The sequence below is a fragment of the Antechinus flavipes genome, chromosome 1, assembly GCF_016432865.1.
Source record: "Antechinus flavipes isolate AdamAnt ecotype Samford, QLD, Australia chromosome 1, AdamAnt_v2, whole genome shotgun sequence".
NCBI lineage: Eukaryota > Metazoa > Chordata > Mammalia > Dasyuromorphia > Dasyuridae > Antechinus > Antechinus flavipes.
In genome coordinates, this window is record NC_067398.1 from 2725940 (window position 1) to 2742854 (window position 16915).

General features: G+C 48.1%; 1 protein-coding gene across 1 annotated transcript in view; it reads left to right on the forward strand.

Annotated features, from left to right (window-relative positions):
- STAC (SH3 and cysteine rich domain) overlaps positions 1-16915 on the forward strand; it is a 62901-nt gene that overhangs the window by 13572 nt on the left and 32414 nt on the right. Inside the window, exon 2 of the mRNA XM_051977482.1 lies at positions 15330-15612. Coding sequence (XP_051833442.1) covers positions 15330-15612 — 283 coding nt within the window. The remainder of the gene's footprint in view (positions 1-15329; positions 15613-16915) is intronic.

Sequence of the window (16915 nt, forward strand, 5' to 3'; positions counted from 1 at the left end):
TGACACTGAAATGGCTGGTCCACCTGTGGACCGAAGACATCTTTGATAAAAACATGAGCTTGAGCAGCCGACAGGGCTTTGCAGATGATCTTCTCCAGTGGACCGGATCTTCATGGGCACACAAGCACACAGGGAAGGATGGGAAAGGAAAGTCCTCTGGGTCTCTTGTTCATTAACTTTCTGAATGGATTTGCCTGGACCCAAATCCCACTCCCACAGCAGTGTGCCTTCCTGAGTGGGTCCTGAAACATCCCAGTCTTAGAGAGGGAGGAGGTGAAAGGGGTTGGGCATCCCCTATGATGGCAGCTCTCCATTACCCAGCTGTCCTAGGTGGAGCCTGAGAAAGTAGCCAAATAGTGGTTGCTTATGTCTTTTCGATTGCTTTTGTTTTAGTAAAAGCTCCTTCTGGGATCTTTTTGTCATTATAAAATCTATGTCTTTGATCTATCTTGATCATCAGCATCTAAATACCTTTAAGGTTATTTTTAAATAAATATTATTTATTAATATTCCTTTAATATTAATAATAATCCTGTCTATTCCAAGATGGATTCCTTCTGTAATTGTTCAGGGCCTCTCACTCTTCTCTGCCCTTTCTTCATGGAGTATATTTGGTCAAATCCCAATGTAGTCATTTTTCTATAATCCCAAATCATTCATTAAAAAATAGAAACGCTAGCAGACCTTTTCATTTTCCTTATTTTGTCCTGGTTTCATGAATTTGTAACCGCGCTTCCTAAAGCCTAGGCCAGGTTCTCCGAGGGTGCCTCGGAAGTACCACGCTGCATATGTGTCCTGACTGGATGAGAGATCACTGAGCCGCCACATGAATAGAGCAAAGGTTTCCTGGAGGTGGTTGGAGACAGAGGTGGGGTGTGAGAAAAGTGAGCTTGTTTTTAGGAAGCCAGTGACCCTCTCATCCTTGAGCCCCGGTGCCTGTGGTCCTAGAGACTGCTGAAAATGGACTCCTGGCTCAACCTGGCTTACGAACTCCTCTCTTTTAGTTGATGAGATCATTCCTTTCATGTGTTCCCTGGAATATTCTAACCCTCTAGCTTCCTTCCTGCTTTTTTGGAGAAAGAATTGGGCCTCCACCCCTAGACTGAGCAAGGAAAGAAAGGACATTTTTTGGTCATCTAGGAAATGACGTGTACTATTCCCAGCTGTTCCCTCTGACCTCTGGAAGCAGATGTAAGATCTTCTCCCTTTTAAAACCCTTCATAGCCTGATACCTTTCAAAACCTTGCCAGTCTTATTAAACCTTCCTCCCTTCCGAATAGTGTGCAATCCAATGAGGCTGGACCTCATTTCTTAACATGATATTCCATCTCTCAATGCCAGATATTTTACTGACTTTCATGCCCAGAACTCTCTCCCTCTTCATCTCTACCTCCTGGCTTCCCTGCCTTCCTTCAAATCTCAGTGAAAAACCTATTTTTGTCAGAAGCCTTTATAGATGACTTTTAATCCTATGATTTTTCCTTTGAGATTATCTCCAATTTAGCCTTTATATCTTGTTTGTACAGAGCAGTTTGCTCTTCTTAAAAGCTGATACTGTTTTTGTCTTTAGCTCTCCAGTGCTTTGCCAGTGCCTGGCGCATCGTATGTGCTTAATAAATGCTCGTTGATTCCCAGTGGTTGTTGTGATATAGCCAGACATGTCGTTCATCATGGGCCATTCAGACTTCTGGATACTGGCAGAAAAGTGGGCATTCGTTTTTTTCTATCTACTTGATTTTACTGGCTTATAATGAACCTCTTCATTTCTTAAGTCTTGTGAAACTTTGTGCTTATAAGAGGAGCTGATTGACAACTAGATTTTAGATGGGAAGAAGGGGCTTGAGCTGCTGAAGGTTTAAGGATATCTGCACAGAGCAAATAAGTCCTAGAAACAGAAGCTCCACGCCCACTAAAGAAGTTTTATGTGTGTGCAGCTATATAAGATGTAGCTTGGGGATTGCATAGATGGACATGATCTGAGATCTGTCTACCCTTGCAGAACAAAAAGGGGGACTTTGCTGGCAGTGGCAACAGCCAAGTTGGAGAGAGGCGCAGGAGGATCCTGGGTACCTAGGATGGGCAATCACTCTTCCTGTCTCCAAGGGTATTAGACCAGAATGGTACTGATTTCCTAAAGCTCAAATACCTCAAAGTGAGGCCGGAGACTTTGCACAGCTCTCCCCCACTTAAATCCAATTCACTTGCAAGTCATGACATCACCTTCCTGATGTCATGGTCCCCTTTGAGAAAGAAGGTCAAACATTGGAAAAACAGTTGCAATCACTCTCAAATAGGATTATAAATCTCTGCTGACACTTATCATCGCAGGCCCTTTCCATCATTTTCTACTTCCCAACCACCATGTCATCCTTGAACTTTGTGACATGGCAAAAATCTGGCAGCTTCTTGCTAGTGGTCGGTGGAGAGGCCAGACATCGAGTCCTCCACTTTCATTGCGGTATAAACCTGGCTCCTTGCCCCCCTCTGCTAACTGTGTAGCTCCTTGCTGCCTTTTTGGCAAAGTTGGGGGATAAGGGGAAGGGAGGATGGCATTGAATCATAAAACCCTGTGCAGCTTACCACGCTCTCTGGAGCAAGAGGACCAGGGAAAGAAAAACTAAGCCCTTTTTCCCAGCGTACCCAGCCATTGGCACCGGGGAGGGACCGATGTGCAGCTGAGCGATAGCCACCAACGTTCTGGATGCTCACACTCAGCTCCCTCCCCGGCTCTCCGCATTTTCTGCAGGTTCATTTTCCCCTCAGTAATAGCTTGCTTTGGTTGGGCACTCCGTGAGGTGGCGTTATTATTTCAAGCTTCTCTTCAACACTTCAAGATTTCTTTTTCCGTGGATTGCTCGCTTGTTGCTTTTGAACCAGGATCCTTAGCTATGTCTAGGATGTGACTGAGTGTGTGCATGTGTGATCACAAAAGCCAAATAGTCCAAAAAGCCAACTCTGTGGACTAACACACACAGTAAACTGAGGCAGCTGGCAGGTGGCTGAGGTGGGGATTCTTTGTGGATTCCTACGCAGTTTGGTGCCAGTGGGTGCAATTTTCATGCTGACAGAAGAAATGGAGCAAATGCAAAATCCACATTACGTTCAAACTGTTCCCTTTTGTATCTTATCGGGAGAAAGCCTCATGTTTCACTGGTAGAGCTGACTAATGCGGTGGGGTGGCGGGGAACGCCAGTTACCCAGATTCCTTTGTTCACCTCTCTGCTGAGAAACAAAGCCATCCTTCCATCTGAGCTCCAGCTAGTCTGTGTTGTGCACTACCCGTGGATGTGATTCATCTCCTTCTAGGAAAGCAGGTACAGGCAGGGTGTGCACTTGCTAGGGGGCCCTCATGACATTTTGGCGGCGATAGCAAGTGGCCCCTGGCTTTGGTCTTGTACTCTAGAAGCTCTAGAAAATGGGCTGTAACTGCCGTTGATGCACATCCACACCCTGCTTCCTGCATTCTGACTATTATCCTCATCCCTTTTTCCCATTTGCATGCCTGCATCTACACACACACACTCACACACACACACACTCACACACACTCACACACACATACACACACACTCACACAGACACACACACACACTCACACACAATATCACACAGACACACACTCACAGACACACATATACACACACACACTCACACACACATACACTCACACACATACACACATACTCTCTCTCTCTCACACACACACACACACACACACAAATCCTGGATTCTACCTTTGAGACATTGGGCTCTAATAGGAATGCCCTAGCTTGCCCAGAAGGCACGGCCATCACTTCCCAGCCATTTCCAAACCCTGCCACCACACGTGTATCCCCTCTCTCTGTTGTCTTCTCCCATTAGAATTTAAGCTCTTCAAAGATCAGAACGGTCTTGTTCGATTAGCCGGCGCTTAGCAGAGTGCCTGGAACATAGCAAGCACTCGATAATGCTTTATTTTATTAGTTAATTAGTCAGGGAAGGATATCTTCTCCATGCCCGTGTAGCAGCAGCCGAATCCTGCCAAGTCTTGTGTTTAAAAGGGGCTGTCTCCCAGGATGCTCCATTCACCTGGAGTTCTAAACTCTCAGGCTATGAAAAGGTGACACTCCTCCAAACTACTGGGCAAAATGCAAAATGCAAAACGACACCTGGGACTTGCAGCCCCCTATTCCAATCCTGAGACCTCTCTTCGGTAGCAACCCTTTAATTATTATTACCACAGCTTTGTACTTCAGGAAACCTCCTAAGCTGCCATGCTAGCCACAGTGAAAAAAAAAACTGTGTCCACATTGGAAAGTGCTCCCTGCCTCCATCTCCCCAAGCTCTTCATATTTTCCTCTGAGGATGTTGAAGGGACCTTCTGATTACTCACCCTTGCCCCCCAGGTAACAAAGATGAGCAAGGAACACGTCATGCATCAAGGACCTCCCTGGGTCATTCTGTTGTCCAAGAAGATGGGGATAAGGAGGATGGCCTCCTGGCTTTCTTGCCAAGCCCGGGGCCTTTCATAGCATCTGCCAGGCTTTATCTCTGCTGGGCTTTTGTCTCAGTCAAATACCCTCCTGCATTGCCAGCCCCAATTCCCCCTGTTTTTTGATCTTAGTCCCAGCAGTTAATCTAATACCACAGTGCCCCGCAGCTGAAGCTACGTGGATCCCAGGCAGTCACTACCTCCGCCTTGGCTCCTTGCCACAGAATTAAATGTCAGGGCAAAAAGGATGTTGATCACAAAATCACAAAATCCCAAAAAGGTTGGGAGTGGGGCAGGGGCTAGGGACAGTTAAGGGAGAAGTGTCCAATGCAGCCTGCCATCTATATCCTGGGTGCCTCCTAATTCTGTCCTCTCCTATGGGCCATCCTCTTCCATGAGTCTATGACAGTAAAGTGGGGAGAGAGATCTGAGCTCCCTCTCCTTATTGCACAAGGGCCGGGGGGGAGAGGAGGGAATTGGGGCCTGATTAAGATGCTCCACTGTCCCTCCTCAATCCCAAAGTGCCATTGCATGGGGTCCTGGGGACCGTGGCAATCCAGATGAGAAGGGATTGGGATGGCTGCCATGAGCACTCCCCAGTGGATTCTTTTGTCATATTTCCAGGAGATCCAAAAAAGCGCCTATTGAATGACTCAAAGTCATCATTTAGATTTGTTTTCTAGTCCTTAGGATGCTCCAGCCAGAAAAACAATCGTTAGCCGAGGGCTAGAACCCTCATGATGCACATCTGGAGTAAGCTCACCTGCCCCAAGGACAGGGGACATAGGAAAGAATAAAGAAAAGCCCGATTTCCCTCTCCCCTTGCCTTAACAAAGGGTTCCTGAAGGTTGGAGCTGAGCCCTGCCCTTTCTTAAAATGAGGTCTCTGTCACCTCAGGGCTAAAGAACCATGGAGATGGGGGAATAGCCAGTGAATGAGTGTCCTTAATTATCTCTCCAGCAGGGATCTCCTTCCCAAGGTCTTGCTGGCGGGTGCCCACTCCAGAGATGTCCCCAGTTCCCCTGCCCAAACCCACTGGCTTCTTGCTTCCTAAGACTCTGGATCAAGGGGGAAGAGAAGGAGGGGGAAGAAAAACATCATCAGTTCTGAAGCTTTCCTAAGAGCTGCCAAAAGACCAGGATGAAAAACAGGGAGAATGTGCTAAATGGAAGCCCCTTTCTTGACCTTTGATTGTGAGAAAGTTTTTCACAGCATCAAGCTAAAAATCATTTCTTTGTAAGGCTCCCCTTCTCAACCCTTGTCCTAGTTCTACCTTCTGGGACCACCCAGAACAAGGCTGGTCATCCCTCATTCCCATCCCCAAAAATAACTGTTCTGTTCTTGAGTCTTGTCTTCTTCAGGCTGAAGAACCTCATTCTTTCAGTCAGATTTCCTTCCTCCAGATGCTCTTCCAGATTTCAATGCCCTTCCTCAACTGTGGGGCCCAGAACTGAACACGAGACTCCAGATAGGACCGAGAATGGAGAAACCATGAGCTCCTTAATCCTCAAAGCTGAAACCCACCATTATGCTGCCCTTCAAAGACAAGCTTTGCAGGGGATGTATTCCTCAGTTTCTATCTCAATAGTAAATGGATTTTCATGGTGGTCTGGAATTGGAAAAAAATCTTGGAGATCACCTAATCTTACCCCCTTCATTTGCCCGATTTCTTCTAATTCACTCCATTTCTCTCCATGATGAAAGATTTCATTATCAAAGATCTCATTCCCTGGAATGGCTGGTTCCCAAAAATCAGATGCTTTACAGTCTGTATTTTGACCATCAGTTCTTTAAATTGGAGAATTTTATCCAATGACCAGCAAGGAAACATGTCCCTGGAGGAGATGAATCCCAGGGATCTTGACATTCTTGCTATAAATGAAACTAGGAGAAAGAAGGACATTGCAGCTCAACGGCAAGTTGGCTCTAAGGGGTCCTTGGAGGAGCCAAGAAATAGTTAATGGAGGGGAGTTAGCATAAACCTAGAAGCTATGAATGTGACTCCCTGTGAGCCAACATTGTTTTATTCCTTGTCTCTCTGTCTTTGACACTGGAATATATTATCCCTTCCACATCATAAGGGTTAGGACATGGCACCCCAACAATCTGGAAAATCCCTATAAAATTTTTTGGCTCTTCCTTCTTACCAGAGAAAAGATCTGACTTTTTTTCTTTCTCTTTTCTGGGGTGTTGACAGTACCATTTTGTAAAATTGGGGTTAAGTATTTTGGTGGATGTTAAGTTAAAAATATTAGCCTTTGAGTGTCATCTGCTGGCTTTTGCATTCTTTTGGGAAACTTTGACTTATTTATTTTATTTTAACTTTGAAATATTTATTTAATTTATTTAAATTATATCTAAAATAATATTTAAATATTTATTAAATTAATTGATTTAATTGACAAATGAATAGATAAAAGATATATATTTAAATATTAAAGCTTTATTTATTTTAACATTTTAAAAGAAATTGCATTTAATTTTTTTTTCCCTGAGGCAGTTGGGGTTAAGTGACTTGCCCAGGGTCACACAGCTAGGAAGTATTAAGTGTCTGAGATCAGATTTGAACTCAGGTCCTCCTGACTTCAGGGCTGGTGCTCTATCCACTGCACCACCTACCTGCCCCAAAGTTGCATATACTTTTAAATTTTATGTATTGTGTATATTAAAAGATAAAAGATGATGTCATATAATACTATCCATACATTTTGTGCCTTTCTGGCTCTCTAAACTTTTTCTGCTGGCCTTCACACATTGGCCACGGCTTCCACAAAACTCCCCCAAACTCCCATTTAATTTTCTTATGCCAACCCATGATATATCAAAACCACGGTGGGGGTGCTAGAGGAAGGCCCAGTGTAGGAGGGATAATGGGAAACAACATTTAATAAATGCCCGATGAGGTTTTACTCCATTGGGCATTCAATCATCATGGAGTGCAGCATTAATGATAATTATCAGAGTTCATGTTCCAACGTGAGATTGCGGGATCGAAGAGACCAGCCAGATGTGACCTAACCCAACTTCCTCATCTGACAAATGAGGACACATCTCAGCTGAGGGGCAGAGGTACCTGTCCAAGGCCCCACAACTGGAAAGTGGAGGAAGGAAAGGAAGTCTGAGCTGAACCTTGCGGGGAGCCGGGGCCCTGAAAGGGCAGATTGGTCACAGCCAGGCTGGGCTGCCCCGAATAACGGAGAAAATCAGCAAGTATTGATCTAGAATGACTGTATGCCAGGCACTATTCCTGAAACAGTGAACAAAGAAAAAATAAGCTATCCCTGCTTTCAAGGAGTATATTCAGTCTGTTGTGAGAATACACCATGTGAGAAGACAGGAAAATAAAAACTATAATCCAAGAGGAACAGTGTGGTGGGCGGTTAGAGAGCCTTCCTAGCATCAAGAAGACTTGGCTCCAGAGCCTTCCTCTCACACCCGTTAATGACCAGAGGCGTATTCCCTTAACCTCTCAGCAGCCCAGTCAGTTCTCTAAGCTGCAGGTCTCGGTTGGTGGAGGTCGATTCCTTATCTGGGGCCCTCTCCCCCAGTGAGATCATGGGGATCGTTTTTGGGTGGGGGAAGCCGCCAGCAAGGACCTCATGTGGAAGGGGGAGCCCGCCCTGGGCTTGGAAGGACCGTGATGACTGAATTTGAAAAGGCAGAAACAAAGGGAGAAGTGCCTCCTTCCTGGCCTGCATTTCCTCCCCGACATTGGAGGCAGCCTGTGCAGAAGCCTGAAAGTAAGAGCTAGAACTCGATGTCGGGTTCTTTGGCCGGTTCAGAGTGTGTATTAAGGGAAGCAGAACTGAATTAGCCCAGCAAGGGAGCCAGACTGGGCTGGCCTTACAAAGGGAGGAGCGGTTTCTACCATTCTGCCATTTGGGTGGGCACTGCTCAGTGTGGCAGGGGGCCTGGCTTCTCAGGAAGAGAGGACGGCTCCCACGCTCCATCCCAGCCCTCCACCCTTTCTAATGCTCTGAGATTCTTGTCCACTTATCTTCTAGTGCATCTAGTCGCCTTAGCATTTGCTCAGCCCCTACTAGGCGTTAGGTACCCTCCCCCACCTGGATCCTCCTAGAGGCTTCAGCTCATCCAGTCCAGTTGGGAGCCCCCCGCTCTCCTCTGACCTCAGTTTGCGGCAGGACTCCCCCACACCTGTCCCCAGTACCACCACCTAGTGCCTGGATAGAAGACCCCCACAGCCTGCCCCGTGGGTCTCAGCACCCCGCCTCTGAACGGAGTCCTCCCCTTTCTGCCGCAGTGCAGCCACTGAAGTGCTTTGCCCACACTGGAACATTAGCCCTGATTTTTTCATTAGAGTCTTGGCTCTATCTGCCCTTTCCCGTCCCCTGAGCTGGGCGTCTCTCCGAGCTCAGGAGTGAGCCTGGCACTGCATCTCTAGCACGAGGAGAAGATAAACAGTCTTCTTACTCAGGACCCATAATTCCCTTCCTGACAGTTTCCATTTTCTTTGTAGATTACATGTTGGGGAACTTTTCCCATTAAAAAATAAAAGTGTCTCGTACACAGTAAGGATGATGGAATTAACTGCTGCCTGACCCAGAAAACAACTGGGGACTCTGGGGGATCACAGGGAGCGGCCCCTCCGACTCTCTCCAGTTACGTGATGCGCAAGGGAGGACGTCTTTATCGGGAGGAGCCCGTGGGGAACCCCCCCCCATGAGTTCAGGCAGACGCAGCTCATTTCATTAGGGTGGGCATCCAGGGACAGTTTTGAAAGACAAGCTTTGGGGGAATACTCACTTATAAAACTTTCTTTTGAATCATCAGACTAAAGAAATGAAAACTTAGCTAGGCTTACCTTTTAATGAATAACTCAACTTGGCTTTAAAAACCCCAAACTTTAAAAATGAGATGCGAGCCCCCAGGCTTCCCTGAAGGCATCAGGATGTCCCTAGAGCAGAGGCGGAGCCAGAGGGACTTGGGGAGGGCAGCAGGAAGCAGATTATCAGACTGAGACACTGAAGGAGATGATTCTGGGAAGTCGAGTAGAAAAGGGCCTTCTGGGGTCTCCAGTGAGCCCTGCTGGAATCACATCCATCCAGCAAATGAGTGCGGCAAGCACTGAAGGCAGAGGAGTCTGATTGCATTGGCTCATGGTCGGTGGCCATGGGAGAAGGGAGGAAGGGAGAGGAGGAGAGAGGGGAGGGGAAGAGAGAAGGGGAAAGGAAAAAAGAAAGGGGGAGGAGAGGAGAGGAGGGGAGGGAAAGGGAGAGGAGAGACGTCCTAAACTTTAGGACATTCTGCAGACAGAAATGACTAATGTAATGAGCTTTAGCTTCACCATCTCATTTCAAGTCAGAGTGGGGGGAAGGGATTAGCTTTGATCAACAGCAAATTATATTGTGAAACAGAAAATCTGATTTAGGGCTTGTAATTTTTGATTGATCTTTGTTTCCAACCTCAAAAGCCTTCCCCGGCCCAGGAAGCTTACATGACTACACGTGAGCTCTGACTGCAGGCCAGTGGAAACAACGTTCCTCAAGGCATGTGGGCCCATTTTGTGGGGGCCCATAACCTCTGATTGGCTTTGGTTCAGAGAGAAAAGGCCCTGGCGGATACTTTAGGAGCAGAAATGGCGTTATCCTAGTCACATCTCAAGATGGTGGCAATTGGGAAGGGGAGAAAGGAAGGGGAAGTCTTCCAGCTAGTCACACCATGGCACTTCATGCTAGCTCTCCCAACGGGAAGTGAATCCAAGCACACTTATTATCTGTGTGACCATGGGAAGTTCTTCCTGTCTCTGGGCCTCAGTTCCTCTGGCCATTTGTTGGATGCTCAGTGGTGGAAGAGAGAACTTTCTTAACCTCTATTAAATTTCCTGGCAGAGCAGTCACACGTGTTGTGGTTGGCCCCCTGTCATACAAGAAGGGACAGTTAGTGGCAAAGGCGGCTCACCGGTCCCCATGGGTGACCCCTAGACATTGCCTATGTGGGTACCCCAGCTTGAGTATCCTTCCTCTCCCGTCTGCCATGGAGTTGACCTTACATGAAAACATTCAATGAGCTTTGGGAGCAGCCCCTTGCCGGACAAATTGAAGACCTCGGCCTTGATCTCTGGAAACCACAGACCGACTCTCTGCATCAGTCTAGACTCACTCTCGCCCCAGGAAGAAAGGGAGGCTCTCCATCTATTTTTGACTATATTTGTCTATTTTTGCTTTGCATTTAATGAAAAGAAGGTAACCACAAGTCCACACAAAGAGCCCCAGAAGTGACATCCCTATTATTGGTTCTAGAGCTGCTATTTCCTAACCAGTGAGCAGCCTCAACATGCCACGCAAACTTCTGAACCCCCTCGGTGCAGCCACGTAGTAAAGAAAAGGGAACACGGCACTGGGAATCAGGAGGCACAAGTTCCACCATTTGCTGCTCCTATCGACTGGAACCAGTCACTTCCTGTCTGTGGTTCCTCTTCCATTAAATGAAGGACGTGGTCTAAACAACCCGCTCTAGACTCATGATTCTGGATCCGTTGTTGAGAATACCAAAAATCGTAATGAGCCGCCCTCCTGAGAAAGCTCCAGCTCAAACTAATGGAGTGAGAGAGCCTGTGTCTAGACCAACCTGTGCCCTTCCACTTCCTCAGATAACCTCCTGTTACAGCTCTCCACATATCTCGGGGAATGGCTGTGGAAGAGACACCTGCCATGGGAACTTACCAGTCATCAAAAACATTTGTTCATTTAGGAAATGGCTCTCTCCTCCTCCTTCCTTTTCTCCCTCCCTCTTCCTCTCCCTCGCCTCTCCCTCTCTCTTTCTTCCTTCTCTCTCTCTTTCCCTCTCCCTCTTCTCCTTTCCTTCTCTTCCCCCCCTCTCTAGCTCTGTCTCTCTCTCTTTCTACCTGTCTGTCTCTGTCTCTGTCTCTGTCTCTGTCTCTGTCTCTGTCTCTGTCTCTGTCTCTGTCTCTCTCTCTCTCGCTCTCTCTCTATCTCTCGCTCTCTCAAACACATACACACAGATACACACACACACAAACATACACCTGCACACACAAGCATTCACACATGTACACACACACACACACACACATATGCACAGGAATACACCTTCCTTATTTTTAACCAGACAGATGAGAAAAGGCAGATGCAGGCCCAGGAGTTGCTGGAACTGGAGTTCAGCTTGTTGCTGCTTTCATGCCCCTTGCTGCACGTTTTCACTGGATTTTAGAAGCTGCTAAGCTGAAAACTGTGTAGAGAACGTCTGTTACCCTAAGGGCTGCCAACAGAATCTCAAACTCTTGCCCACCGAATGAAGTGATTGATTCCATAGAACTGCAGAAGCCCTACTCGGAGAATCTCTAAAGCTCAGATGGAGTGGGGCGGGGGACCTCAGCCAGCACCTCGTCCGGCTCAGAGATGGCCAAGACTCCTGTCTACAATCCCTCCCCCACAGCCAGAGTCAGCCCGACCTGACAATCTCCAGGAAATAAGCCACTGCCTCCCGAGGTAGCCCCTTCCACTCCAGGTTAATGCCAATTGTGAGGAAGTTTCAGGTGGAATAAAGCCTAAATTGCGTCCTTGCAGCTTCTCCCACTCCACTCCCCTGCCCAGCTCCTAGCTGTGTCTTCAGAGGACCAACAGGAAAACGCTCCGTCTTCCACGGGACAGCTTCTCAGAAACTCAGGCAGCTGCCGTGTCCACACTCAACTTTTCTTCTCCGGTTCCTTCAAATGATCACGTGCCATGAATTTGAGACTCTTCACTATCTACTATGTTCCATCTACTATCCAATGTATTAATATCCTTAGCATAGATTTAGAGCCAGAAGGGACTTTTAGAGACCATCCATTCTAACTTCACTCTACAGAAGAGGAAACTGAGAAAAGTTAAATGACTTGCCCAGAGTCACACAACTTGTCTGTATCTAGAGTGAGATTTGAACTCAGGTCTTCCTAACCCCAAGTCCAGCGCTCTATCCCCTATATTATACTGAGTTCCCTAAACTGAGCTGACTCACTCAGATGTGATCCGACCAGGGCAAAGAGAGGGTGTAACTCTTCTCTGCATTTTTGAATGTAGCCCAAGATCATCTCCTGTGCCTTTCATATCCTTCGCTTTCAGCCCAGTGTTACCTCCTGATCTTCACATGGCTGGGGAACCATCAGTCCCCAAAAAGCCACTTGAAAAGTCCATTTTTAGCCCAAGGATGTTGTTCCATTTATCTCAATTGCTTTCCATCTTCTTTGTAGATTCAGCTCAGGCTGCCTCAATCCTTCATGATGCTGATTCTGTCTCCTAGCATGTTAACCATCTTTTTCAGCTTAAAGTCAGCTGAAAATGTTATTGATGTCTTTGTTCATGTCACTGATAAAAAAAAAATCTTGTTACTGAGCACCACCAGGGCCGGTCAGAGATCCGGGAGCAACTCCCCTGGAGACTCCCTTCCCAACTGGCATCAAACTCTCAACGACTGTCCTTTGCTTCTGTCCACTTATGAAAATGTCCACTTATACTGTCATCTATATGGCGTGTCTTACCCACAAGAATAGCAAGAGATTCTGGGTCCAACACTTGTCTAAAATAAGGTAAACTAAATTTATAGCATTTCCCTGATCTACCATTTAATAAATCTGTCCAAAAAAAGGCCTAAGCTTATTCTACCAAAACCTGTTTTTCAGTTTTTTCTCTCTCACCTCCCTCTTCCCAATTGAGAACGTAAGCTGTTACAAATTGGCATAGACATGATCTGTTCTTAATCTAACCAGACCTGATTTAAGGCTCCTTTTCTAGGGGCTCATTAGCCATCTCTCTGATCAAACTTTCTACAATTTCACTAGAGGTTCCGCTCATTGACTCATTGAGTTCAGACTCTATTTTCTTACTTAAAAAGTAACAATACAGAACAAAAAACAGAACTTCCTCATTCTGCATCTGCTATTCACCGGATCTCAATGTCAAGGCACCTTTTCCAGGTTACTTTTAATCATCTTAATATTTCCAGGTTAATCTTAATAATTGTCCACTTCTAATCTCACCACCAAGCTACTAACTCGAGCCTTTACTAACACTCCCTTTTCCCTTGAATTGGAGAGCTGGAGGGTGGAGCACCAAACTCCTCCCAAAGCCTTTCTTTAGAGAGGGCAGAAACTGAGCTTTTCAGCTCACTCCACTCTGCATCTGATACCAGGCCTGATTTCAACTGCCTAGAGCAAGATGCTCCTGTATCAGATCACCCTGAATCTAGCCCCTACTTTTCTAGCTCCTTTTTGAATATTGTCTGTATCCCCAGCATGTAGCACAGCACCTGGCGCATAGTAGGTACTCAACTTACTGAATTGGATTCTCCAGTGTGCAGTACCTCTCCTGCTCTCTGTGATTTTTTTGAGTTTCCCCAATAGGGGGTCAGCCACCATAGCAGCAACCTAGTAGTTTAACCTAATTCACTTAGGCCAGGAATATGGGCAGGCAGATGCTCTCTTACTGTCTGATTTCTGGGAATCTCATTCAGGCTTTTTTGATCCCACAATCATTATTGTCTTTGGGGGGAGGGAGAGGAAGGGAGCTCTAAGTGGGGAGTCTTCCTCATCTCTGCAGTCAGTTTGCAGCTTCCCATGTGCTCCGAGCAAGGGGGCTGAGCATTTCGTTAAGCCTCCTGTTTTGCCCAGGACAGCTGGGAAGTGGGGAAAGGGGAAGCGGACTGCCTCTGGCTTGTTCACTGGGGAACTGAGCACTCCCAATTCTGGTGCTAGATCCTAAGCTAATTCTTGTTCCTAATTCTAATTATCCAGAGATTATAGTAATTCAAGGAGTGGTATATGAAGAGAAAAGTGGTATGTGAGGGGTAAGGGGAAAAATTACTTTCATCAGTAGATACCACATGACCTTCCGAATTATCGGTCCACCACCACTCCAATTCTAAGTCAGTTGGGGCCCAGGAGGAAATAACATGTCCAAGGCCTCCTGGGTAGCCACGGGGAAATTAGAATGGGGATCCTCGGTCCAAATTGAGGGTGCTGGACGTATACCAAATCACACACCCTGCCTCCCAAGTGGAACAGGTTGTCTTTGCTTGCTGCTAATTGTTTGCAATAGACTCATCCCTACATTTGCTTCTTGGCTTTGCTCTCCATGGGTCAAGTCGGCCACTGGGCAGCATCCCAAGGGGGCCCTTCCCCTGATACTTAGCCCCTGGTGTGTTCCGCAATCCCAGTGGAATTATTTTGGAGTTATAGGAGTTATATATATATATATTATATATATATATATATATAGAGAGAGAGAGAGAGAGAGAGAGAGAGAGAGAGAGAGAGAGAGAGAGAGAGAGAGAGAGGAATTTTATATATGTGTGTATGTGTGTGTGTATATATATATATATATGTATGTATGTATGTATGTATGTATGTATATTCACATATATAGAAAGCTTTTTGTAAGGAAAATGTCCTAAGCCTTAGAGCTGGGTCCCAGGAGAACGGGCGCTCTGACGGGCCAGGCTGGTCACTTGTTGCAGATGATCCCCTTGCTCAGACGCCCCTAAAGGCCGTTCCGGCTCCGACACTCTGGGGCTCCCCATTTCCAGCTGACACGGCGAGTCCACGGCCCGGCCTGGGCCTCGGAGCGAGAACTCCCTGGAGATCTGGGGGAGGGGGGGGAGGCAGAGGAGGAGCAGAATGATGTGGGCCGCGGCCCGCCGCCCGCCCGAGGACCTTCCCGTCAGTCCCTCTGGCGCAGGCCACACTGGAGGGATGGGCTCTCTCTCCTGGCCGCGCGTTTCTCACGCCCGGGAAGCGGGCGGCCGGAGCCCCCAAGGCCGTCGAGGTTCGCTGAGAGTGCCCCCGGCGCCAGGGCTCCGGGGCATGGCGGGTAAGAGGGCCTGTTGTGTGGTTCTGTTGCAGCTGCAGAAGCTGAAGCGCTCGCTCTCTTTCAAGACCCGAAGTTTACGGAGTAAAAGTGCCGACAACTTCTTCCAGGGGCCCGGCGGCGACGGCAAGCTCCCCGCAGACGCGGCGCCCGAGGGCCCCGGCAGCGGCGCATTCCGGCCCCGGGGCGCGGGCAGCTTGGGCGCCACGCCCACCCGCGGCCGGCTGCAGCCCCCGGCGGACGGCGGGGCCCACGCCTTCCAGGAGCACGTCTTCAAGAAGCCCACCTTCTGCGAGGTCTGCAGCCACATGATCGTAGGTAAGGCCTCGTCTGCCGCCCCCTCCTCCCCAGCCCTCGGGCCTTCCGCGGGAGGCCAGACGCCCGGGATTCTGAACCCTCGGGCCCGCCGAGGTCGTGGCCAGTCTGTGGCGGGGCTGGGGACCTGATATTGTAACCGAAGGGCAACTGGGACTAGGAGCTTCCTGCGAGGGTGGGGGAGGGCAAGTGCTGGGGGCCAGATCCCCCCCCACCCCCCCCACCCCCCCCACCCCGAGAAACAGCCTCAATGATTGTCACATGGCTCTGCACCCAAACAGCCGTGTCTCTGAGAAAGGAAAGGCCGCCAGGACTCCTGGAGAAGTCGCCAAGCTTGACTTCGACTCTGAGACCTTTCCCTTCCTCCTCCTGGCAGCCCTCCTCTGCTAACCCGAAAACTCAGGGGCCTGGAGGGAGGGAGAGGGAAAAAGAAAGGGGTGGGGAGGAGAAGAGAGGCAGAGATGAGACACAAAGACAGAGACTAAAACCTAGAGAGAAACTGAGGCAGAGACAGAGACTAAAACACAGAGAGAAACTGAGGCAGAGACAGACTAAAACAGAGAAACTGAGGCAGGGACAGAACTAAAAAACACTGAGAGAAACTGAGGCAGGGACAGAGACTAAAACAGAGAGAAACTGAGGCAGAGACAGATTAAAATAGAGAACCTGAGGCAGAGACAGAACTAAAAAACACAGAGAGAAACTGAGGCAGGGACAGACTAAAACAGAGAAACTGAGGCAGGGACAGAACTAAAAAATACTGAGAGAAACTGAGGCAGGGACAGAGACTAAAACAGAGAGAAACTGAGGCAGAGACAGATTAAAACAGAGAACCTGAGGCAGAGACAGAACTAAAAAACACAGAGAGAAACTGAGGCAGGGACAGAATTAAAACAGAGAAACTGAGGCAGGGACAGAACTAAAAAACACTGAGAGAAACAAAGACAGAGAGAGAGAGAAGGGGATTCCCAAAACAGAGAGGAGCAAAAGGGAGCCCCCATGGGGTTGGAGCGCGCCCTTAGCTGGCAGGCTAAATCCTGAAGGGGACTGAGCCCCCTGAGCTAGGCAGCCGTAAGGACTCCTCCTCACAGTGGAGCTGAGAAGCAGAGTGGAGTTAGGGAAACACCACCTGGCATGGGGGGGGGGGAGGTTAAGGAGAAAGACACCATGAGGCAGAGTGCCTGCGTGGGGGACTGACCCAAAGGGGGAGCATCCAGGCCACAGGCCACGAGGCCTTTGTAGACAAAATTTAGCCTCAGGGTTTTGACATGGTTTTCACCACTCCCTCTGCTGTCCACACCTGTCC